The sequence below is a fragment of the Malaya genurostris genome, chromosome 2 (genome assembly GCF_030247185.1).
Source record: "Malaya genurostris strain Urasoe2022 chromosome 2, Malgen_1.1, whole genome shotgun sequence".
In the NCBI taxonomy this organism is placed as follows: Eukaryota; Metazoa; Arthropoda; class Insecta; order Diptera; family Culicidae; genus Malaya; species Malaya genurostris.
This window is the reverse complement of record NC_080571.1, coordinates 202,718,000-202,742,092: the sequence shown is the minus strand read 5'-3', so window position 1 is coordinate 202,742,092 and position 24,093 is coordinate 202,718,000. Positions and strand designations below refer to the sequence as shown.

General features: G+C 36.4%; 4 protein-coding genes across 14 annotated transcripts in view; 3 read left to right on the top strand and 1 right to left on the bottom strand.

The window, feature by feature from the left end:
* The first annotated feature begins 3,067 nt into the window (after window positions 1-3,067).
* On the top strand, window positions 3,068-5,543 carry LOC131427136 (E3 ubiquitin-protein ligase PPP1R11). Of its 2 annotated transcripts, XM_058590071.1 has the most exons (4): window positions 3,068-3,167; window positions 3,233-3,330; window positions 5,016-5,307; window positions 5,374-5,543. In XM_058590071.1, the coding sequence occupies exons 2-4, from the start codon at window positions 3,247-3,249 to the stop codon at window positions 5,442-5,444; spliced, it is 447 nt and encodes a 148-aa protein (XP_058446054.1). In that variant the 5' UTR covers window positions 3,068-3,167; window positions 3,233-3,246; the 3' UTR covers window positions 5,445-5,543. The 2 variants fall into 2 exon arrangements, with proteins under 2 accessions (XP_058446054.1, XP_058446053.1); XM_058590070.1 differs by having other exon boundaries at window positions 3,077-3,330.
* LOC131427135 (succinate--hydroxymethylglutarate CoA-transferase) lies at window positions 3,337-4,891 on the top strand. The gene has a single exon (XM_058590068.1). It carries the CDS (start codon window positions 3,495-3,497, stop codon window positions 4,794-4,796), a length of 1,302 nt encoding a protein of 433 aa, XP_058446051.1. The 5' UTR covers window positions 3,337-3,494; the 3' UTR covers window positions 4,797-4,891.
* A 3,709-nt stretch (window positions 5,544-9,252) lies between the features above and the next one.
* On the top strand, window positions 9,253-23,380 carry LOC131427126 (F-box/WD repeat-containing protein 5). Of its 4 annotated transcripts, XM_058590061.1 has the most exons (8): window positions 9,255-9,834; window positions 10,976-11,133; window positions 11,459-11,636; window positions 11,689-12,111; window positions 12,168-12,523; window positions 12,578-12,918; window positions 23,038-23,188; window positions 23,247-23,380. In XM_058590061.1, exons 1-8 carry the CDS (start codon window positions 9,513-9,515, stop codon window positions 23,343-23,345), a joined length of 2,028 nt encoding a protein of 675 aa, XP_058446044.1. In that variant the 5' UTR covers window positions 9,255-9,512; the 3' UTR covers window positions 23,346-23,380. The 4 variants fall into 4 exon arrangements, with proteins under 4 accessions (XP_058446041.1, XP_058446042.1, XP_058446044.1 ...); XM_058590059.1 differs by having other exon boundaries at window positions 9,254-9,834; window positions 12,168-12,918; XM_058590060.1 differs by having other exon boundaries at window positions 23,038-23,329.
* LOC131427125 (solute carrier organic anion transporter family member 74D) overlaps window positions 22,869-24,093 on the bottom strand; it is a 52,152-nt gene continuing 50,927 nt past the window's right edge. For all 7 annotated transcript variants that reach the window (XM_058590052.1, XM_058590051.1, XM_058590056.1 and 4 more), the window contains exon 8: window positions 22,869-24,031. In XM_058590052.1, the coding sequence (XP_058446035.1) occupies window positions 23,901-24,031 (131 nt within the window). In that variant the 3' untranslated portion in view covers window positions 22,869-23,900. The remainder of the gene's footprint in view (window positions 24,032-24,093) is intronic.

Here is a 24,093-nt window from a genome sequence, read left to right as displayed (position 1 = left end):
TGAAATTTGACTAGGCTTTTTTTGAGAAAACGATTGAGCTTTGAGAAACGATTTTATACTGGAACCGGAATTCTAAAAGCGGTATGGCCGAAGTCAGATAAATTCACCTGAGTAGCTGTATAGTTTACATTTGTTTCAAAATATTTGCAAATCAGCTAAGACATCTTTGAGAGATCATAGCACGAATTAAATTTTTAGGTGCATTCTGATCGACAACTGAATACCACTAAAACTGAAAAAAGTTAATTTTTTTATCGACTATCCAAATCTGCTAACCCGATAAACCTGATTAATTTATGTGGAGTAGACATTTTTATGCTATCCCCGAAACCGGAAGTTGGATCTGACTGAAAAGCAAGATGTTTTATAGAACCTTGAACCATTTGAATCTTAGATGATTCTTAGATTTCATTTGAATCTTAGATCGGTTTAGCCATCTACGAGAAAAATGAGTTACACAATTTTGATTTCGTTTCACATATCATCCTGTAGTTCCAGAACCAGAGGTCGGAACCAAACATAATGCAGGAACTTTGTTTGGGAGCATACGACTTTTCGTATGAATCTGAATTTGTAGAAAAGAAATTTTCCGAGAAAATTAAGTGAAATTATTTGTCACACACGCATTTGCTGATCTCGACGAACTGATTCGAATGGTATATGGATGTTATGTTGTTCCAGCATTTATTGCTGTAAGTAGTTTAAAACAAAATAATTAAAAAAAATTCTGCCATCATCTGGTTTATATATGTCATATTCGAACGATTGTGTTGCCAAAAACGAGCCGTGCCAAAAACGAGCCGCGCGAGAAGCTGTGTCGAACTGGTGACTGACATTAGCAAACCTAGAGCGGGAATGGTATTAGCAGCAAATCAAAGGGACCCTGTCAGAGTGAAAGTTGAGCAGATTTCTCGCTTGTACTTTGACAGCGCTCCTTTGATTTGCTGCTAATATCAATCCTGCTTGAGGTTTGCTAATGTCAGTCACCAGTTCGGCACTGTTTCTCGCGTCCACTCTGCCTTCGGCCTTAGTCTTTTTAGTTAGTTTTCACACGGAATGTTTAGGGAGCAATTTACAATCGTAGAAAAACAACCACTATTCCAAAACGCAAAATCAGTTTTCTTCGCAGTCGTTGAGTCGGAAATTCTAAAGAAAAATATGAATTTGTTTGGAACATTTTTCTAAACAAACTGAAGTTTTTTTTTCTTGAAGGTTCATCAAGCAGTGCGGCGGAAACTGTTTTAGCGTTTTTCAACAATGGCTGTTTTCCTGAAATTGTAAGTAGAACCTTAAAAAGCTCATTATCGGGCCCAATGTAAAATGAACTTGTGAATTTGATCCCGAAATTAATTGGCGGCAGACCCGAAGCAAGTAAACATCGTAACAAAACATGGGTTCGGTTTTGTATTGCGTTGGAGGATAAGAAGTAGGCACAATTCTGTATTTAGTTTTGGCAATATGTTTTAATTCTGTATCCTGCATGAAATATATATCAGTACATTACAAATTATTCTGTATGAATGGCAACTCTGTTGGTAAATGAAAAAAATAAACACAGTCCAGATGACAGACTGGATGTTTTTGATAGGGTAACGTGGCGCCATCATGACGGGTACTGCACCAACTAAAGGAATATTCGAAATAACCGTTAAAATGATTAAAGAATCCAATTTGAGTTTCCGGTCTGGTAGTCCAGGTTTTAACCAACTCAGTAAGCGATTACATTTTGTTGGTCAATGAGCTTATGTTGAACGACATACTGCAAGAAATAATCGTCCAGTTTGCAGGAACGGTTTGTTGTTGTTTTTACTAGAGTGCCTATAACCAGAGTGACGACATCTCATCCGTAATTTTGGCAACAATTCAAAACATTCCATTAGCTTTACATTGAATTGACAGGTCGTTTGCTCGTTTGGAACTGGGAGCTGTCATTCCAAACGAACAGCTGTCGCCACTCTGATTATAGTCACTCTAGTTTTTACTTCTACAAAATCGTGTGGAAATTGGGTGTTATCTTCATATAGATTTGTTGTTATTCCACATGAACATATAAATAAGTGGATTAAAACATCCAAAATTCTCCAGTAAAACTAGTCCAACGAGGCTCCAACTCATTTTGAAAATGGCTAAACAATGGACCTGTGTCTGCCAGATTTATTGAACGAAAAAAACGGCGCTCGGTTCAATGATATTTTTCAAAATCGATAAATAAATTAAAATTTGCTAAGGTCATGAGTTCTCTCGCATTTATTCATACATTGAAGAAAGCGTAGAGTTTTCAAACATTTTAGTGAAAAAATACTTCTAGCAGTTCAGTGCGTTTTCTTTATCGGAATATTCTTATCGAATTTAAGAATGCAAAAATACGCCGTTTTTTACTATCGTTTCTAGATCCGGTTTATGAAATCATGAATCATCAATCATAGATGTGTTCAATAGTAATTTTGTGGTTTCAATTATGCTAAGTGAGAGATCCTACATAAGGATTTCAAAATCGTTCAATTTTGACCCCAATGCGGTCAAATTGAACGGTTTTCAATCACTTTTTTGCCCTTCCTATTTTAAAGACAGAAAAATTATTTTGAATAGGGAATCCTTATAGAAGAAGAATTTATTTATTTCGAGTGCAAAAAACTCAAATTTTGAAAAAAATATTTATTCCTTATTTTGAGTAAAATATACTCAAATTTTGACAGCTTCGTCCCATACTCAAAAATGAGTAGATAGGTGGTAACTCAAGTTCAGAGTACGAGCACTTTTTAATGAATTTGAGTGATGTGTCACTCAATTTTGAGTTATGTTCAATGAGAGTGTAGATCTTTTAACGTTTTTCTGCTGCTCAGAGATGCTGGTTTGCACATTTGTTTTGAAATTTTTAATCTGTTACAGATTTACGAATATTGTCGCATGCATTCTACAAATTTCCGTAGCTTTTCACAGGCGTTAACACAAGTTGGAAACTTTTGAATCTTAGCCGTTTTTTATATTTTTGCTCGCTTAAACTACAAAGCGGAATTATTTCTTTGATGTATTTCGTATTTGTCAAATATTTAAAAATTTGACCTGGCAACTCTGGTCAAATGTGTCGGATAGTGTTTGTTTACAAGACAGAAATTTATCGGTTAAATTTGAGTTTTCCAAGAATTAGAAGCAATTACTTTTTGCATGTAACAATTAGTCTGTTTTTGAATTCATTCTAAGATCTAAAATAAAAGTTTCTGTATGTCGTCAGAGCCCCCTAGTCCAATGATCCGACCGGCAGTGGTTGATGGCGTAACGATCACCGAAACGCTAACACAAGAGCAAATTCCCAGCGCCAGTACACAGCAGGTGAATTTAGCAGATATACAACTTTTTTGTTTGACTGCAGATACGTGATTTTCGAGAGTTTCTTCAGTCATCACAGATAACATATGAGTGACGAGGAACAATATCTACAGTTAGTTATCGGCATTAATTTGAATACACCACTACATAGCAAATAGATAATAAAAATGTTCAGATTCATTTATTGCACGGTATTGCGTTGCAAAGACCCGTGTAATTCGATAATAAAGCGAAGTATTTACCGAGGGAACGGAAATGCAGATGGCGCTAATGTGTCTAACTATCCGTTGGAAGGAGTTAAAATTCTGGATCTTACGCGAATAGTAGCTGGACCATATTGTACAATGGTTTTGTCGGACATGGGAGCAGAAGTCTACAAGGTTGAAAGACCCGGTACAGGTGACGAATCGCGCAAATGGGGTCCACCGTTCTTAAATGATTCAGACGATGCTGTCTATTTTATGGCTGCAAATCGAAACAAGAAAAGTATATGTATAGATCTGAAGAAGGGTAGGGAAGTGATTTATGATCTTGCTCGAAAGTGCGATGTTTTAGTGGAAAACTATGTACCTGGAAAGCTAAACCAGATGGCACTAGGCTATAATGATTTCAAAAAAATTGCACCAAGGTTGATTTATTGTTCAATCACCGGATATGGTTCGACGGGTCCATACAAAGCTAAACCTGGCTATGATGTGATTGCTGCATCTATTGGAGGACTGTTGCATATTACAGGAAGCGAAAATGGTCCTCCTGCAAAAGTTGGAATTGCTATTACCGACATAGCTACCGGGTTGTACGCCCACGGTGCTATTCTAGCAGCTTTGCTACAACGCTATAAAACAAACCAAGGACAAAAAATCGATGTAAACTTACTTTCTACTCAAGTTGCATGCCTAATAAATGTGGCAAGTAACTATTTGAATGCAGGGAAGGAAGCCAAACGGTGGGGTACTGCGCACGAAAGCATTGTTCCCTACGAGGCATTTCCTACTAGAACCGGCTATATCACTATTGGTTGTGGAAGCAACGATCAATTCCACGCTCTCTGTGATTATCTCGACATTCCGGAAATAGCTCAAGATGAACGTTTCCTAAATAATCAGACACGGGTTAAACATCGCCAGCAACTAATACCCATATTATCAGATATAATTAAACAACGATCTTCGTCCGAATGGATGGCTATGTTCAAGAATGCCCCGTTTCCTGTAGGACCGATCAATAGCATGGCGGAAGTATTTCAAGACAAGCACATTCAAGACATTGGGATTGTTAAACACCTGCAACATCCTACTGCAGGGGAGGTAAAAGTAGTTGGACCCCCAGTCGTTTTCAGCGAAGCCAGAAATTGTGCTAGAACTGCACCACCTCTACTGGGAGAACATACGGATCAAATTCTTCGGAAAGTACTAAATTACAGCGATAAGTATATCGACCAGTTGCGTAAAAGTCATATAATTCAATAATATTTAATGGAATGAGGAGTAATTTTGGGAGATGCATTTATTTTCATTTATATTTTAATAAGTTTGTGTTATTTTCAATAAAATTTCATCAAAAATTGTTATGTTTAAAGCTAGAACAACCGAAATATTCATGTTATTCGATCTTGTATTATGGCAATGCTAACGTTTCGTGCTGAATTCGTATTTATTCAAGCTATAAATGCGATTCTTTACTTCCAGGCACCAGTGCTTCGTTTGCGTCTTCAAAAGCCACGTTCAGCGAAGCAAGTAAAATGGACCAATGGAACGGTGGATAACGAGCACATGAATAAGAAAAAATCCAAATGTTGCTGCATATATCGAAAACCGACTGAATTCGGCGAAAGTTCATCTGAAAGCGAAGATGAATGCGAACATTGTTTTGGTCATGTTGAGATGAAGAAAAAGAACAAAGCTCATCTGGGCAACGAAGAAGACGCGGTTGATTCTGGTGGAGGTCAAACTACGACAATTGAAAGTAAATGTTCTTTCGGTAAGCTGTTAATTGGATATGCATAGTATACGTGTTTTCTCAAACTGTTCTGTTTTATACGGGTAGATCCGTCGTCTGATGGCAATGCTGATGACCCATCTGATAGTGGCAAGGATGGAGAACTAAATGCTACATAATTATTACCGAAGCTCCCGTTCATAGGTGAATAATACTTCTAGTGATGTGAAAATGTATGTAGTGTTTTTGTTTAAATATAACGAGTTGATTAAATTTTATGATGCAAAAATGTTTACTTAAATATCAATCGTCAAAAGGTGAGATACCTAAGTACTCACAAGTTCATATCTCATGCTTCCCCGTGTGTCTATGATGACATTTGGTCAATAGAACGGTATCAACTGTGTGCTATCGCATTCTGCGTTAATAGTAGAATGAGAGGGTACGAATTGGTTTATTCAAAAATTTCGACTTGACGTCCTATACACACTTAAATTCCTTTACCGAACTCTGCAATATTTTTACCGACTTTTACACAGCTGAACGTCCCGCAATCATTTCAGTAATTTATTTATTGACGAAGTGAAGCTGAAGTTTGTTCGAGCTGTCATTTTCATCCATACTGTTCAGTTGATTGATGAGGATTCAGTGATTATTATACTGCTTGGCCAGCACGGGACGATTCTAAAACAACCGATTAGTTCAGTAATTTCTACAGTTCAGTACAATATGAAATAAATTTTGAGTTTAATTAGGTTTAATGCTTTAAATTTCAGAAACCCAAAAACAAAATAGTTTAACTTGGAATGCATTTTACTATTTTATTGTAAATAAATGTTATTTTGATATGAATTATAAACTTCGTCGGAAACATTCCCCAGTTGTAGTTAGCGTTCCGATTCCAAATATTGTATTTATTATGAACAAATGAAACATTTTATCTGCAGAGTGGCTTGCATTTGCATGGAACCAAAGTGCTTGAGGAGCATTGCCTGTCGCTGATGCAAGGGTCGGATATTTAGAAACTAGAGCCTGTGCTACCATATTTTTATAGAACGAAAAAGGGCGCCTGCGGAAAAGCACCATAATTATGATCACTTTAATTATCATTGTGCTCAATTTATACTTACAATCCATAATTAACTCGAAGATGATCGCATAACACGAATAACAAATAACGAAGCATCTAGGCATTGAATTTTGTTTAAAATTGACTCCATTTTACTCAATTTGATCAAATTTAACTAAAAATCAATATGGCGTGCTGACAATTGGATTAGTTAATATTTACCGAACGATCCGTTAAAAATTGATAAACTGCTGATCGTTCAGTATTTTTTCTTTCAAATCTACCGAATTATTTCAAAGTGAAAACTGTTCAGTACAACATTACCAAGTTTTCGGTATATGTATTTTAGATAGTCAAATTTCGGTAAGAAGCTAAACTGAACACGTCAATTTACGTAAGCATAGCGGATAAATCGGTAATTTTGATTAAAGTGATGAATTTTTCCGTAAAACATTACCGAACTGAAAATTAATCGTATACACGCAGAGAAATATTTATTTAAATTAAATAGAACTAACTTTGAACTAAAAATTTGAATAAAATAACACTATATTTGAATTAAATTTGTTGCAGTAATGTATAATACATTTAAATATATTGAAATTTGGATATAAATTTCATAGTTTTATTGATTAAAAAAAATTTCATATTTTTGTTTCAGTATACTAGATGAATTTGAATGAATTAAGAATTTGTTTTATACAAATACATATATGGAGTAATATGATAAAAAGAATTCAATATATTAGCTCTTGAATTGAAATGACTAAAATATACTGACTATTAGTTTTGAATTATTGGATGTTGAATAAAATTGTCCATCTTTAAATCAAATATTGATTCTATAATATAGCCATTAAAACAAATATTGCAAATATGTATCGTTCAGAATGCACGTCAAATGACTCACGAACCTGTAACAGATACTATCAATGATATTAGTAAACTACCTAGATGATCGAAATTTTTAGCTGTTTTAACCCCTATGCGATTTCATATTCGATAATATATCGAGTCATATGGCATACTTAAGGCACAGACTAACAGACAGGACACTCAAATTAGATTCTTCAATCATTTTAACGGTCATTTCGAATATTCCTTTAGTTGGGACAGTACTCGCATATGTCATGATGGCTCCACATTACCCTATCAAAAACATTCTGCCTGTCATCTAGACTGTGTTTATTTTTTTTCATTTACCAACAGAGGTGCCATTCATACAGAATTACCTGTAATGTATTGATTTGTATACGTCCATGCAAATTTCATGCAGGATACAGATTGAATACATATTGCCAATACTATACACAGAATTGTGCCAACCTGCCAACTTCTCAACCTCCAATGCAATACAAAATCGAACCCGCTTTGTTACAATATTTACTTGCTTCTGGTCTGCCGCCACTTAATTTCGGGTGAAAATTATCAACACAATCAAAAATAGTCTAGATGAACAACGTTGAGAAAAATAAATGGTTATCTTCGCTAAAAAAAAAAATTAAATATATTATCAACGTAATCCAATAATTTATTGTGACGATTGATTTTCAAATATTATGATGAAATCAGGCATCCCTGCAAGCAGCTGATCGGTGTTGACAAACGAGGGAAAACCAACTAGTAAAAAAACTTTTACATTACACAAGGGGTGTACCGATAGTAAATAGTTCGCGCAGTACAATATAGGTGGAACGAGTGCATCACGAAAAATTATTTTTATAAGAATTTACTCATAAGCATTAAAAATGTCATTTTATCACGAGCATTAAAAATGTCATTTTAAATGATGACTAACTAATGATGTAATTCAAATTTGTTTGAAATTTCGTCATTAGTGCACCATTACACGTTCATAAAAATGACATTATTTTTTTATTAATGACATTTTTAATGACTCGTGTAAGGGCCGCTATACTCTCATGCCTATTAGTCTGTGCTGGAAGTGAGATCCGGAAAAAATGATTTGAGTCTAAGTTTGTAAAAATCTACCCATCTGATTCTGAGAAAATGAAGAGAATTCCGTTTTTGAGTTTTCATCCACTATTTCCGGAACCGCCCGCTCGTGAGGAATTCTGGCAACCGTCAGAAGGCTGGCTGCATTCCGGCAGCTGTCAACATTGTCCAGGCGAAATTGCGTCATTGCCTCGCCGCACGTGTCTTGTTTATTTCTCTTTTCCTTCTTTTATCTTTTTTTTATTCGACTTCATTTGATATTCGTAAATCCCGCATGTCCATACAAAAAACGAATCTTGAGACGAGATAAATGAGATTGGAATATGGGTATGTTTGGTAGTGAGAAAGCAATGTTATTGGCAATAACATTTTATATAATTAGTATATATGAAGGGCAATAACTGATTGTCTTTCATATGTACTTTTTATTGAAAAAATGAAATCAATACGCTAAAAATGTAGAACCAATTCAAAACGGTTCTGCCAATCTTGTATGGCAAGAATCCGACAGAAACAGAACCGATAATAACCGCTAGGCGAAATTCTGTGCCGGAATGGTTGTTGCATTGTTGCCAGACATTTGCTGGAATTCGGGGGGGAATCTGCCCGCCTGGGGGGAAATCTGCCCACCGCGTACTAGTGGGCGGGAGCTGGGAGCCGATAAAGTTGAAATCGGTTCGTTTGGCCAGAAACTAGCATAACCTATAAATTGAAACAGTTTTGAAAAATCGACTATTAAAAATTGGCCTGGAGGGCCAAGTGTCATATACCATCCAACTCAGGTAGCCAGAATGCCGTGTGGGATGTTTTGTTACCAAGTACAAATAATGTGTATTTGAAAGTCTACATGATTACCTGTATAATATTACGTCTGGATGGTAGTGTTGGTTCTTTATATTATTACACAGAAACTGAATCACTTCAGAGAAGCGTGTATGTTTCTCGCAACTTTATTTTTATTTACATTTTCCATTTTACTTCGTGCAGTTATTCAAGTGATTAGTCGCGGAGATTACTGCAGCGCAAAATAGGTATGGCTGTAAAATTTTGGATCAAAAATTGAGTTGTGGATGAACAATGTTTGAACAAGTCTTCCTGTAAGCTAGTTAATATTTGCAATCAAAACGTTGCTTTTTTTATCGTGATCTCGGCTTGAACCAACGCAGTAGATACAGAAGTGAATTCACGATCGATTGCAACATCTCGAAACAAAAAAATAAAAATGTTCGCGGAGAAAAGTTCATCTTTGGTGGACGATAAACATCGATTAAATGTATCTAGAGAAACTAGTGAAGGTGCCCAATCACGATTATCCACCGGTAGCAGTACTGAAGAAGAGGACGTAGATTACTGCGAGAATTCTCCATGGGTGTTCATTCCGGAACCTGTTTTTGCGAAGATATTTCTATCTCTGGAACCAAGGGACATTCTGAATGCTGGTCAGACCTGTAAGCGTTGGAACAAACTGTCTCGGGATGATTACATTTGGCGTAAATACTTCCGGAGAGAATTCAATGTTGATGTGAACATAGGGTTGAAGCCAGGTGAGACATACTTTTGTCTTTATATTATGGTGATGTTATGGATGGTGACATAATAAATTATGTGTTGTCGTTCATGTATACGGAATTGGTTGCTTGTGTTGTGTTATTACATATGGAGCACACAGTTACTGCTGTAGTCAACTGTATGATACATGCGAAAGGTGTGAAAGTGATACGCAAAACATCTGCTCACTTTCTGTTGTACACGCATGTGACTGTGACAAAAGAGCTCTCAAAACAAAGTTCCCACATTAATTGTTTGTGAATATTTGTTTATTAAATAAATAGACCTAAATTCATTATTTTTACGTTTCGTCTTTGACTCATCAGTGCAGAGCAGTTCAAATTGAACTGCTTAGTGCTAAACTCGGCAGTTCAATTTGAACCGCTAAGCAGACGTAAAGTTTCTGCTACTTACAGAACACTTTTTGTTTTGCAACGAAGTGCAATGTCTTTTCTGACGTGCCGAACGAAAACGTGTTTTCGACTTTTCTGGCCGATGCAGGTATGGTCATTTAGGGGTTAGCCAAATTTTGTGCTAGGGCACATAACCGTTTTCATTATTTTTACGTTTCGTCTTTGACTCATCAGTGCAGAGCAGTTCAAATTGAACTGCTTAGTGCTAAACTCGGCAGTTCAATTTGAACCGCTAAGCAGTTCAAATTGAACTGCCGAGTTTAGCACTAAGCAGTTCAATTTGAACTGCTCTGCACTGATGAGTCAAAGACGAAACGTAAAAATAATGAAAACGGTTATGTGCCCTAGCACAAAATTTGGCTAACCCCTAAATGACCATACCTGCATCGGCCAGAAAAGTCGAAAACACGTTTTCGTTCGGCACGTCAGAAAAGACATTGCACTTCGTTGCAAAACAAAAAGTGTTCTGTAAGTAGCAGAAACTTTACGTCTGCTTAGCGGTTCAAATTGAACTGCCGAGTTTAGCACTAAGCAGTTCAATTTGAACTGCTCTGCACTGATGAGTCAAAGACGAAACGTAAAAATAATGAAAACGGTTATGTGCCCTAGCACAAAATTTGGCTAACCCCTAAATGAGACCTAAATTGATTTTGTACAACAATTCAATAATGTTTTTATATTTATTTATATTATAGTTGAAAGTATTTATCCGCATATCTTTCAGGAGCGGAGTCATATCGATCGGAATACAAGCGATTAACCGACAACGTGCCAATGGTGATGACGGATGTTCTAATGAATCACTCCCATCAGGTGTTACACGTTAGTTTTTCGCATAATGGTAAAATGTTTGCGACCTGCTCCAAAGATGGGTTTGTCATTGTGAGTACAACTGTGGTTGTGGATTTTTCCTTACTTGTTTATCTTTGTTCGACTATGTTTGTTTAGGATATACATCGTTTATATCCAATCTGGATTCAGTATTTAACCCTTGCTAACAACTTGATTTACTACAATGAACAACGTAACATTTTATAATGTAGAGTACTGCACCAAAGCGAAAAATAATTTGATTATTTTATTCAATTCACTTTAAATAGTAATTAATTAAATGTAGCAAGTTTAATTTGTTATCTATTTTTCGATATACTCCCAAAAAAAATTATTCAAAATGTTATTCAATGATCCAATTGATTTTCTCCATCAGGTTTGGAATTCTGCTTATCCATCGACAATGCGTGACTCCTTCGATATGCGCAAGTTAAGTTGGAAATACACTCAATTTTCACAGTTCAATCAAAGCGATACACTACTATTAGTATCCGGCGTTCATTTTGGATCCCCGCATAGTACTTCTGGAGAAATCGCTGTTTTTACCGTACAAAGTAGGTCGAGTAGATTTCGATTGCTGGTTTGATGTTTATGCTATTTTTGCAGATGGATTTCGGTTGAAATGTCGCGTGACTAACCGTCCTTATGACATTTTCGGTACATGGTTCAGTGATCAACACTTGTTATCTGGTGATTTGAACTGGTTGGCGCATTTAGTTAGTACATCTATTCTATGGTTGAACAAGGCAAACCAAGAAGTTGACTCGGAACATACGCCCATCCGCAATCAAATGTACAAGTTCTACAATCGAAATGCGAGTTCCATTAGAGCAATCACGGTAGCAAATTGCCCGTGGTTGAATGATGAAACTAGCAATACCAAGGAAAAAGATGCCGCGGAAGGGCCCAGCAGCTCCACTAGAAACAGTAATGAAGACGACGAGGACGACAGAAGAATTGGGAACCCTCTGTCGCACTATCAGATGAATCAAGATCAAGCTATGGAAGATGTATACCGTGTTGGAAGAGGTTGATATTATAATATTGAATAGTCTGTTTGTTCTTGTTTATAACTTGTTCAATAGGATTCATTCCAGATATTGATCTAGACTTTCCATACATCCCACTTGAGAATCACGATTACGCCAGTCCCATTCATTATTTGGACGAATACCGGAGAGAGTGTGAAGATAGCTATTACGAATCTTCGGATGACTGTCTGGACGATGATGATGAACAGGAAGAGGACGACATGTCGGAAGTGGACGATCTTGATAATCTTTGTCCCAAGTATTTAATATTCTCGACTGGTTCTAAAACATACACCCCCCACCAGATCGGATTCAAGAGAATAGGCAGTGTAAACTTCCCCCGTCGGCTGGACCCGGGACCGTCACTGAAGGAACGCATTGCTTTGCGAGAAAGGCAGCGTGAGCTGGAGGTAATTATGCGCGAGATGTCACATGAAGAAATCCGCCTCCAATATATCTTACAGAACGAAACCCCTCCGGTGGAACCAAACTGGGCAAACTACGATTCCGTTGCCGATCGCTTCGATAGAGTGGACCGACTGATCGATTTGCACGGCCACATCATCGGGATGGGTTTGAGCCCTGACCATCGGTATTTGTACGTCAACAGTCGGCCATGGCCGAAAAATTACGTAATACGGAACCCACTGGAACCGCCCCCAATTGCACAAGAGATTGACATTCATGTGATTGATCTGATGACGTTGAAGAAGGTTGGAACAATGTTGAGAGCACACAAAGCCTACACACCGAATACCGAGTGTTTCTTCATATTTTTAGATGTCTGTGATAACTACGTTGCAAGGTGAGTCTAATGTCACTAGCAATCATTGCTGAATGCCTTCCCGATTTTGATTGTTGAAATGTAGTCACTCATAAAAACGAAACGTCAGTCGGATTCTGTATCCTCAACATTTGATGTTTAAGCTGTTAATACTGCGACTGGAGCGTATCTTTGCGATATTTATCACGTACCTTATTTATCTCAATAGTCCACATTACACCTTTGGATTATCATCAAACGAACGTTATAGATTTCCACGATACTTTGAACCACACATTTGATCATCCATTATATCTGGGCATTTTTGTATAATTGTCATCATATTCTATTCAGCTTTGTTCTTCGCCAGTAACTCTGTGTTTAGTCTTAGTATGTAGAATGTTTTCATGCGGAAGAAATCCACAGGGACATGGCAGATAATTGAACTGTGTAGCGTAGGATAATTTCAGCTGATTTTTGCTTGACGTTTCACATGCAGGATAGTTTAATTAGCAAAACGATTCTAGGATAGAAATGAGGAGGAGAATCGCAGTAGGTAGACGTGAACAATTTTTACATTATTTTTCGTGTGGAGACGTGTGATTACAATTAGGAATCCTATGTTGTAATCATAAAGGCTTTTCATTATTACCGTTCATCTGTGTGTTAAATTCCTTATCCTTATCCTTATATTACATTTTGGTGGGGAAAGGGTTCCAATCAGCTTTTTACAGCCCTGTCCAAAATGTATTGCCCTCCCCGTTAATTTGTATCAGGCCGAATTAGCGCATGCGCGCCATATAAACGCCTCTTTCAATATGAGGAAATTACATTGTTACCCAGCAGTTTCTATTATTTCTTCATGTTGGTTTTCTTACCTTTGTTCATAGTTTGTATTCTGTTTTACCTTAATTCCAGTGTTCTATTCAGCTGTGATTCGTGTCTTTTGTTGTCATTTTTCACTCCGTACTTTTGCTGGCATGTTATGTTGCTTCCAATATTCCTTTCTAATTCTTTCAGCATTTTCGTATTTCTTGTTCCTCATCCAGTCATCCGTTTCCAAAAAAAAAAAAAAAAAAAAAAAAAAAAATTGTGTTTCATTGATCTTTGTAGGGCAGCTCATCATGGTTTGACGGATAAGAACTGAGGACATGCGTTTTTATTTAAATGATAATAACACTTGGGTTTAATAGTATTACTACAGCATGTTCACATTTCGTTATCTTCGGTTGATTCTTGACAGTATATTACCATCCGCTCAGGCACTTTTGAACATCTGGTACACTGACTCGCAATCGAAATGTGTCACAACCAATTTGATACAACACACCCGAGGGAACGGTATAATGTATGTTGTACACACAAAAACACTTACATACACACAGGCACATACGCATACACACATGCATACATACCTACATGTATTCCACAAGCAAGCATCACAACATTGAGTTACTATTTCTATTCTCATAGATTCTAACTAAAATTTGTGTGCCAATAGTCATCTCATTAGTAGAGTCACCATGTTATTTTACCGATTACTCGACTTCCAATAAATTTATTGAGATAAAATCGAATGCAAAATCTTTGCCTCGTCTGTAAGAAGCAATGGAACATAAAAGTAGTTCAGAAATGATTCAATACTGCTGTTTTAACGAACAAAAAAAAAGCTCCAGATTTCATGTTATTCTTGAAATTAATCTATCAAACAGAGATAACAGATCTCACTCTAACTAATGGTTTTCGTACATGAAATGACTAATGGATTTGAGATGAATGGGGGTACCGTTACCCAATTTCTATCTCTTCTATTGGTCGATCGTTAGTCCTGAGCTGAAACGGTGGCCTTTATTACCGTTCTTGCATGCACTCACTCTCACATTTCATTCACACATCATCTAACCCATCAGGTCCCAAACGATACATCCTCACAATATAAACTGGATGAACATCGTTTGACAGCTATCAGTGGTTTGCTCATTGGTTCGGTCATTATTATTTTATTATATTCTACAATATTCTATTTCATTCCACAGTATTCCATGGTACACAAACCACCAATAAACGTCAAAGATGGATTCGATTTACCGTTCATTTATTGTCATCGTGTGAAACCCAATTGGGATACGTTTACTCTACTTAATTTTCACTTCACACTGGTAATAAGGGCCGGTAGTATGAAAATAAAACATAAAAAAGAGCTCAGTTAAGCCCTACCGGCCTCTCCAACCCCGGATGTTGGAGCGTAATGCAATCAACATCTTATTCAAGTCGTTCCATATATTATTCATTTAATTCAATTATGAAACTAAAAACTGTAACGCATATCTTTATCAAATTGTAACGCTAATTGATTGTATGTGATGATGTTTGCAATACCGTCAAGCCCACCAACCAAAGGGAGGGCTCATCTGTGTGTTAAATTGGCGATTAAATGGAACTAGTGTCCATGGAGATTGGATTCTCGATTTGACAGGAATGGTGTAGTAGGCTAGATTGTTCTAATTTTCATTTATTTTTTTTGCACTTCAATGAAACCCAACATTCTATTCTTGGTTCCATTTTATATCATAGTCGTATCGCTAGTTTAGAGTGAATTCTAGATCTCATACCTGCTCAAATCTCTAATTTCGCGGCTCCTATGGAAGAGAATGAAGAGTCGTTGTCCTTCTGGAAAGTAGGTAAAGCACCAACATTTTCTCTTCCCCAGTGGTGTACCTACACTGAGCAAAAAATGCGTCGAAATTCATAATAATTGCTTATGAAATTCGACCAAAAGAATTTAGTGTGCATATCATACGACTGCGCTATGAGAATATACGCCCTTATTCTGAATAACGTCGTATCGTTTTTTCCCTCGTATTTCATTTGCATTCCCCATAACGCTAGCAAAATCAAAGGTAGCTATGATTCGATCGAACCACATTCGATCGAAAAATCAATACGTCGTTATTCAGAATAAGGGCTATAAACATTCAACTCCGTCTTCCATCTGCACTCCGTCATAGATGGTCCTCAGTACCGTTCTTTCGAAAACACTGAGGGTGCGTTGGTTTTCTGCCAACACAATCCAGTTCTCGTGGCCATAGAGAATAACCGGTCTAATGAGCGTTTTGTAGATGGTCCATTTCGTGCGGTGGCGTACTTTTCTCGATCGAAGCGAAGCCAAAAAGTTGTACGGACTTTCGGAAGATCGTGTCACTCGTGTTGATCCTCGCTCTTCGAATCACACCTTCCAAACCGATATTGAACAAGATACAAGATAGTCCATCATTGCCGTAGCCCTCTCCGAGATTCTAAGGGACTTGTCAGGCAGTTTATCCGGAAAACCGTATTCGTGCATGATCTGCCATAGCTGTTCTCGATCGATTGTGTCGTATGCCGCTTTGAAGTCAATGAATAAGTGATGCGTGGGTACGTTATATTCACGACACTTCTGGAGTATTCGTCTTATCGCGAATATGTGATCCGCAGTGGCGCGGGTCCCAGTAAATCCCGCTTGGTTCCTTAGCTATTGATGATAGACGAAGGCAAATGATTTGGGAGAGTACCTTGTAGGCGGCGTTCAGCAATGTGACTGCGCGGTGATTGCAACAATCTAGCTTATCACCTTTTTTGTAGATGGGACATATCACTTCTTCCATCCATTCCTGCGGTAGAATCTCCTCCTCCTAAATCTTAGAAATCATCCAGTGCAGCGCTCTAGCCAGTGCTCTTCCATGTTTGAGCAGCTCGCATGGCAACTGGTCATTGCTCGCGGTTTTGTTGTTCCTCAGCTTGCTAATCTCCTCACATATCTCCGACAGATCAGGTGCTGGGAATCTGTCGTCGGCTGAGCGTGCATCCAGATTGGTTCCTGTGTCGTTCTCTGTATCTTGAGCTAGATATAGTTTATTTTACCCCGGTAATTGAATCACGAATGAATTCTAACTAACTAATTCTAACTGAAACTAAAATAAAATGATTTCTAATTAGTAATGGTATGAACTTTCATACAGATTATTATGTATTATACGATCTTCGATTGTTCCGACAATCGCATCAATTCCTGTTCGCTTTGATGTTGAAGTATCAAATTTTCGGTCTCGTCAGTATCAATTTCTGGGTTTTATTTAGGCGCCAACTTCTCATTCATGGAACAATGCTTTTTATCTATAATTAATTAATTTGACAGTGTCTGTAAAATATCTGTCTATTTGTATTTAGGGTAAGGGCTCTCTATTTCATCCGAGCTCCTATTTTCATCTCATTCCTTTATCTCATTACTTCGAACATGAATAATATCCAAATTGTGCAATGTTTTAAAATGATTGTTTAACCTATTGTCACACTTTCTCATTAGAAGAGATGGCTTTAAATTCTTCGGTGATCGTTTTTTTTTTTCATTTAAAACAAACTCACTTTTCAACTTAGAACACATTTCGTCTCAAGATTTACAGTTCGTCATGTTTCTGAATAACAACTAATCGATTCGTCTCAAACCATGATCACTATTTCGCACAATTACACTACTATTGAATGCTGGATGACTTCATAATTAGTAATGTTCACTTGCCACTTGTTTAATTAACGATTAAAAATTTCAAAAATTACCCGACAATGTCTTCAAAAATATGAAATGAAAGTTCTTCATTTAGTTCACTTGATTGCGCTTTGTTTTCATCTCATTTGGTTTCGCAAAGTTGCCAAGTTTTCTCATAAAGTTACAAAACAAAATTTTTTTCTTGTTCAAATTATCATCAACAAGTTTTTTTTTTTGGTATCCATGACATTAGTTTAATTATATTTTTGATTTCAATAAAACTGTTTCGGCTTCGAATATTACCAGAAAGAGTGTTTTAAATACTTATGAAATAACCATTGTGGCAAATCTAGTAGCACTGGTTTCATTCCGCTATATGTCAAAATAACGCTGTTAAGTGTGTGGGTTTCATCGGCTGTGCACAGAGATGCCGGATATTTTCATATAAAATATGTATCTGCTCTATCTGTTTTCACTGAAATGAATCAGTTCAAATTGGTTTAAAATATTAATATAAATGTTTATTAGTGTTCATCATCAAATATTTATACAAAAGATTTCCATTTAACCATGTGATTTGTCCGTTGATAAATAAACTTCTAAAGAATCACTGCAATCAAATACTAATAGATAATCAGAGAAAAGTCTAATTTTTTACTTCTCACTTTTTATGAACCTGCACAAATTTGTATTAAATTTAGGAAATTTGTATAAAATATATATAAATCTATATGTACAATACAGATAAATCTGTATAAATGGCATCTGTGGCTCTGGATTTTGTTTTTAGAAGCCGCTAATAGTAACAATTCCTTTTTTCTATTTTTTTTAAAGTTTACCAAATTAACTTTACAGTAAAATTTTAAATTTAAAACGAAAGGTAACGACTCAAAAATTTCTCGAAACGATTCTAAACTGATTCTTAAAATATCGTGTGTTGTTTCATAGTTGTCATTAGGCCTTTTTGAGGAAGAATTCTGATATTTTGAACCTGATAGTGCAATAGTGCAATATTTTGTTTTGATCGCTGTCGCCATTTTCTTTTCTTTTTTTATAGCCCTCCGCACTCTCCCGCACCAAAAAGCTCACAATTGGAGCTCCCTGGTCACGGACACATACATACCTCAGCTTAAAAGAACGCAAGAACTATAGCAAAAAAAAAAAACCGCGATGATGACAAGCTGAGGCCATTACTACTAACGTTATAAAGATTGTCCCAGAAAGTATGGACGCAACCAAACACCGCTGCCATTTCGCAATGGTTCAAAATCTGTCAATTTTTATTTCTGCGTCCTGTTGTTTACACTCTTCTCTAACCACTTGTGCAGTTGTTTATTCGTTTTCATTAGTTTGTTTCGAAATGCGTGGACTTTCAGCAGAGCAACGTCGAAAAATGGTGTACAAATTGTGCACAGAACGCGGACTGTCACTGAGAAGGCTCTTTTGCTCGAACGCCTTCAGTACAGTCCGCGACATCGATCGAAGTCGAAAAATTTGGTAAGAAAGCTATGGTCTGGCAAGCAATTTGTAGCTGTGGTAAGATTTCGAAACCCTGCATCACCACTGCTTCAATGAACAGCGAAATTTGGTAGAAAGCTATGGTCTGGCAAGCAATTTGTAGCTGTGGTAAGATTTCGTAACCGAATACATCAAGGAATGTTTACAAAAACCACTTCTACCCATGATTCGAAGCCACAAGGATCCTGTTGTCTTCTGGCCCGATCTTGCTTTTGTCACTACTCTAAATCAACGGTGGAATGGTATACTACCAAAAATGTCACTTTCGTCCCAGAAGACATGAATCCACCAAATTGCCCACAACTTCGACCAATTGAGGAATTTTGGGCATTAACGAAGGCACATCTTAGGAAACATGTCTTGGCAGCCGAAACCATTCAACAGTTCGAAAAAGATTGGAAAAGGGCACAAAAAACCTTATCTACTTTTAAGATTGCAACATTTGAACAAAGACTTGAATTGATAAGTTAATAAATGTTAGGTTACCAATATCATCGATATATACCAAGAACAAGAGAGGCCCAATATTGCTGCCTTGTGGAACACCTACGTCGATTTGGCGTCTTGAGCTTTTCGCATCTCCTATATTTACAAACTGTGTTCTATTTGAAAGGTAACTGCGAAAGATGTCATTGGCAATTCCTCTTGAAGAGAGTTGAAATTGGACGGTAGTTGCATGGATCGTGAGGATTTCCCGACTTGTATATTGGAACAACTCTGGCAACTTTGAGACATCCAGGATAAATTCCGGTAATCAGAATTTTGTTGAAAGCTTGAGATAAAATTGAAGCGAATGATGTAGGATTGCTCTTCAAAGTTTTCACCGATATATTATCAGGACCAGTAGCTTGTTTGCTATTTAACTCATTTATTAAAGGAATAATTTCGTTCACGATTCTAATTCTAATTGCTAATTCGTAGGATGAATGAAGGACCAACGATATGATGAATAAAAATCTATTGAGATGAAATTAGGAGCAGAGTAGTGAACATATCAGAAGTGCTTTTTGAATACTAGTTTGATTTCCAACAAATGTGAATCAATTCCCAATATGGAGCAAGGCGAATTACGCAGAAATATGAAACAATTACAGTGATTTTAGTGGTTAGTTCTGCTTTTTGAGGTAACGTCCCTACAAATGAGATGAAATAGGGAGCCGTTACCCAACTATCGTTTCACATAAATTTCATAATCTTTACACACAATATTTAAAATGTTTATTTTCACTTCGTATGATATTTAAATCGCAGTTGTATGCACTACACGAATAAAACTAATTTGTTCATACGAAACACGATATGAATATCATCAGTTCAGTCACCGTAGTTTTCATTAGTGCGTCATATGAAATTCATTTTTATGCTGCATGCTTTTCACAAACAAATTTATGATGGTTATACATGCCACAAACAACAAATTATACAGAATTACTTGTTATTATAAATCGAACGTCGTATGAAATTCAAGCCGTAGTTTTATGCATTTATTAAACAAACCTTTGGTTGTCATATGTATCGTATGAAACAGATTTGAGTTCTCAAAATAATCGCATATACGAAATAAGTTATGAACCTTGTACGCTCAGTTTCCTCAATGTAGTATATTGGAATGCTAGTGTTCCGCTTAAAAGTGTATTTCACAGTGATTTGAATTGTAATTCCACCAGATCCCGAATGATTCCGTTTGACAAAATTCCAAATCGGTACTGAGCTAATTCATTACGAAATCTTTTATGGAGAGGATACATCAACTTTGACTAAAGATACTCTTTATCCTTCCGAAATAAACTAACTCAAACGCTAACGATTTTCGGGTATGATTCCGTTTTTTTCCTTAAAATTTTCGTTATTTGCTATCCAATAGATTTGTGTACTTCTTTAGTGTCTGTGAGTTTGCAGTTTGTCTATCGCCTTCCATCCTTTTTCTGTATTGTATGAAGGTTTAACTCCTTCCCAGCCTTTCCGTTTTTAAGCTGCCGAATTACTTTTAGTATTTCGTCTAGCGTGGGTGGGTCCATCATCCTCAATCTTCATTTTGCTCGTGTTCTCTTTAATCGATTTCTGGCTTAATAATAGCTCAAAGTGCTTCTTCCACAAGTTTTCATCCAGGTCGTTAGCAATAACCGATACGGGTGCAATTATTATCATGCTCATGCTATTAACCGCTTTATATAACCTACGAGGGGAGCGCGTCAAAAGGCCGAATCATTAAAGGTCGAATCACTAAAGGCCGAATTAAAAAAAAGCCGAAATCTAAAGCCGAAATCACGGAAGCAGCGGCCCCCGCACTTAAACATGTAAACCATCCGTTTGCCCGGTCTACCCAACACTCAAAATAAACATCACTTAGTATTCAAATGCAAAAACATATGATTATTTTCCATAATACTTTGCACATAAAAGTTAATTTTCCCATATATGACAGTCATGTGTCCCACATAATGAAAATCAATGTTGGCAACACGTATGTTTTATGTGAATTTCACGTACCTATTATTAGTATATCACATGTGTCTTATATGAAATCCATATATTATTTATCGGTATTTCATTTAACTTCTATATATTTTTCCAATGGTAATCAAATGCTTTTCTATTGATTTATTGGCAGTATGACTGATGTTTATTGAATGAAAATGATTTTACGTTTCCTTCATATATTTAAAATGAATTTACTAATTTTTATAATACCGAATATGTAAGCTAAATTGATACTTATAATAACTGGCACATTGTAGCGTCCATATAAAAGTAGAATTCCGTTGCCTACATGAAACGAAAAAGTCGCTGTTGTCCGACAGTATTGTTCGCAGTTGAACTATATAGCATTCTAAAAAATGTTAAATTTAATTATTTTTAGAATTATTTTTTGATAGCTCGTATAAACTTACATTAAAGACCAAACAAACAATTTCGAATCCTAAATCTGCGAGCACTCTCTATTCGTTACTTACTGCCATTTTTAGTTCAAACAATTTTCACAGCTTACAATCACGTAATTTATATTTGCTTTACACATGAAATTTACCTACGTGCTTCACACATAAGGTGTAAGTGCTGTACACTTAAAAGTTATCGAGATTTCAATTAAATATTATAAATTAACATATAAATGTTACACGATGCATATGAATATAATGTGGTGGGCTTTTTTCAATAAGTATGTGATTTTTCATGTAAATCCAATGGGAGATTTTGGCTCAGTGAAAGCTAGGGGCTATCTCTTGGCCCTGCATAAGAGAGTCGCAAGGCGGCGGAGCCGCATTTTTTATTTATTTCGTATTTTTTCTATCACGTGAGGATAAGGTATCCTCGGCGGCGCCAAGCTTTTGTAGCTTTCGGTCTTTTGTGCTTCGGCTTTTTGTGATATTCGGCCTTTCGTGTTTCGACCTTTTGTGATTCGGTCTTATGTCATCCGGCCTTTTGAGGTACTCCCTCTTCGAGTGTCATTCCCAGCCAAGCTTTTCTCTGCATCTATTAGAATTCTCTCGTTGTACTGATGTTTCTTGCACAGGAGTATTTTTTTTCGCAGTTGCTTTCAACTGTTCATACTGAAACAAAAATTCTTTAAACGCCTTAGTAAATAAATCACTCGACTGCTTACTTCAATACTACAAAAAACGAACTACATACAACGATTAAAGAACGTCTCTCATTATTTCCACGCGTAAATATCACAGGGATTGCGTTTAAAGTTCTACTTACAATCTTAGGAAAACAGCTTAGGAAAAATATGCAAAAACAGTTTTCTTCGCCATCGCTAGATAAATCTTCATGAGAACAACATCATCTTATTTAGCAAAACGAACTGAAACGGAGAAAACTGCTTTTTTGTTTTTTAACAATGGCTTTTTCCGAAGATTGCAAATTGACCCTTAAATAGGTCCATTAAATCATGCATGTACTTATGGAATTCTGGATTATGTTTTTGATAATTTCAGAAAAAAATTAATTTCTTGAATATTGTTTTATTCTGTTCATACTATAAAATTTATCATTGTAAGCCCTTGTTTCTCATTGTTAAATGAATTGATTGAGATAGCCAAAATAAAAAAAATGTTGTACAGTCATGTTTGCTACACTAAAACTTAAAATTTCTATTAATACTTCTATCCTGACAGTGGGGCCGAAGACATGCACGCCTATCTGTGGGACCGCTACTACGGCGTTTGCTTGGCCAAGTACCAGCATGGTGATGTTGTAAATAGCGTAGCCTTCAATCCACGGGACAATGAAATGCTTGTAACCACTAGTGACGACTATGAAATTAAGGTAATTGATGCTAGTTTGTTGATAGAATGTTACATTGACAGATTCTGTTTTGTTCTAGATCTGGAGGTCATTAGCACAGGCAAAGAAACTGGGCATTCAACCGGTCGGCAAAGCGGTAGAATTCAGAAAGGTCAAATCTAAATCGACTGCCTCCTAGAGTGAAAACGATAAGACGTTTGGTTTTTATCGATAGTCTTTTACGCAATCTCTTGTTGATGATGTTATTTTGTTTTGTTTATTGAAGTATCACACTACACATATATAGTTGATTCAAATTCTAGTCGATATAGCAGCAGTCAATTAGGCATGGCTCGACATAGTTCAGCGACAGTTATTATGGCCCCGTCAAGGACAAAAAGCCTAGTAGTTGAACATTTGTGTGTATTGCAGTGAAACACTTCCTCTCATTGGAGTAAAATCTTTGCTCATAAGAATGTACATATATTTTCTTTTACAAATACAATTTCAGCAGATTTGATTAGTTTCACATAACGTTGTATTCTGTAACGCAATTGTAACAAACTTATTGCTTTAACAAATCACAGATTTAGATGATATATTTGTAAAATATAGAATTTTTATTCTATTTTACTGTTTTAAATATAAAATCACATGAAACAAACTAGTCGAACGATTTATCCGAACATAAAAATAAACTCTGCTGGTGATAAAAAAATTAAGTGATGTTCTTCACATTGTTCCAATCATCCAATCACGTGAACGCGATCTTAGGAGCTGTTTTTGCCATTTTCTTCTGTTGTGCTTCCTGGTCGCCGTATAAATCCAAACTTCTTCCGTACCACCATACAAGAATATCAAAAAATACTCCAATTGCTGTTAAACCTGCAATTGAAACAAAAAACAAGAGAGTAAGTCCACAATTGTCTACCTAGGCATGTTTCGAA

Excerpts from the sequence above, each read along its gene's own strand:
- LOC131427135 (XM_058590068.1), top strand. The coding sequence starts at position 3,495 with ATGTTCAGATTCATTTATTGCACGGTATTGCGTTGCAAAGACCCGTGT.
- LOC131427126 (XM_058590058.1), top strand. The coding sequence starts at position 9,513 with ATGTTCGCGGAGAAAAGTTCATCTTTGGTGGACGATAAACATCGATTA. Across the intron at positions 9,835-10,975 it reads GAACATAGGGTTGAAGCCAG|GAGCGGAGTCATATCGATCG; the intron begins GTGAGACATACT and ends CATATCTTTCAG. Across the intron at positions 11,637-11,688 it reads CGCTGTTTTTACCGTACAAA|ATGGATTTCGGTTGAAATGT; the intron begins GTAGGTCGAGTA and ends CTATTTTTGCAG.
- LOC131427136 (XM_058590070.1), top strand. The coding sequence starts at position 3,223 with ATGTCGTCAGAGCCCCCTAGTCCAATGATCCGACCGGCAGTGGTTGAT. Across the intron at positions 3,331-5,015 it reads CCAGCGCCAGTACACAGCAG|GCACCAGTGCTTCGTTTGCG; the intron begins GTGAATTTAGCA and ends CTTTACTTCCAG. Across the intron at positions 5,308-5,373 it reads TGAAAGTAAATGTTCTTTCG|ATCCGTCGTCTGATGGCAAT; the intron begins GTAAGCTGTTAA and ends TTATACGGGTAG.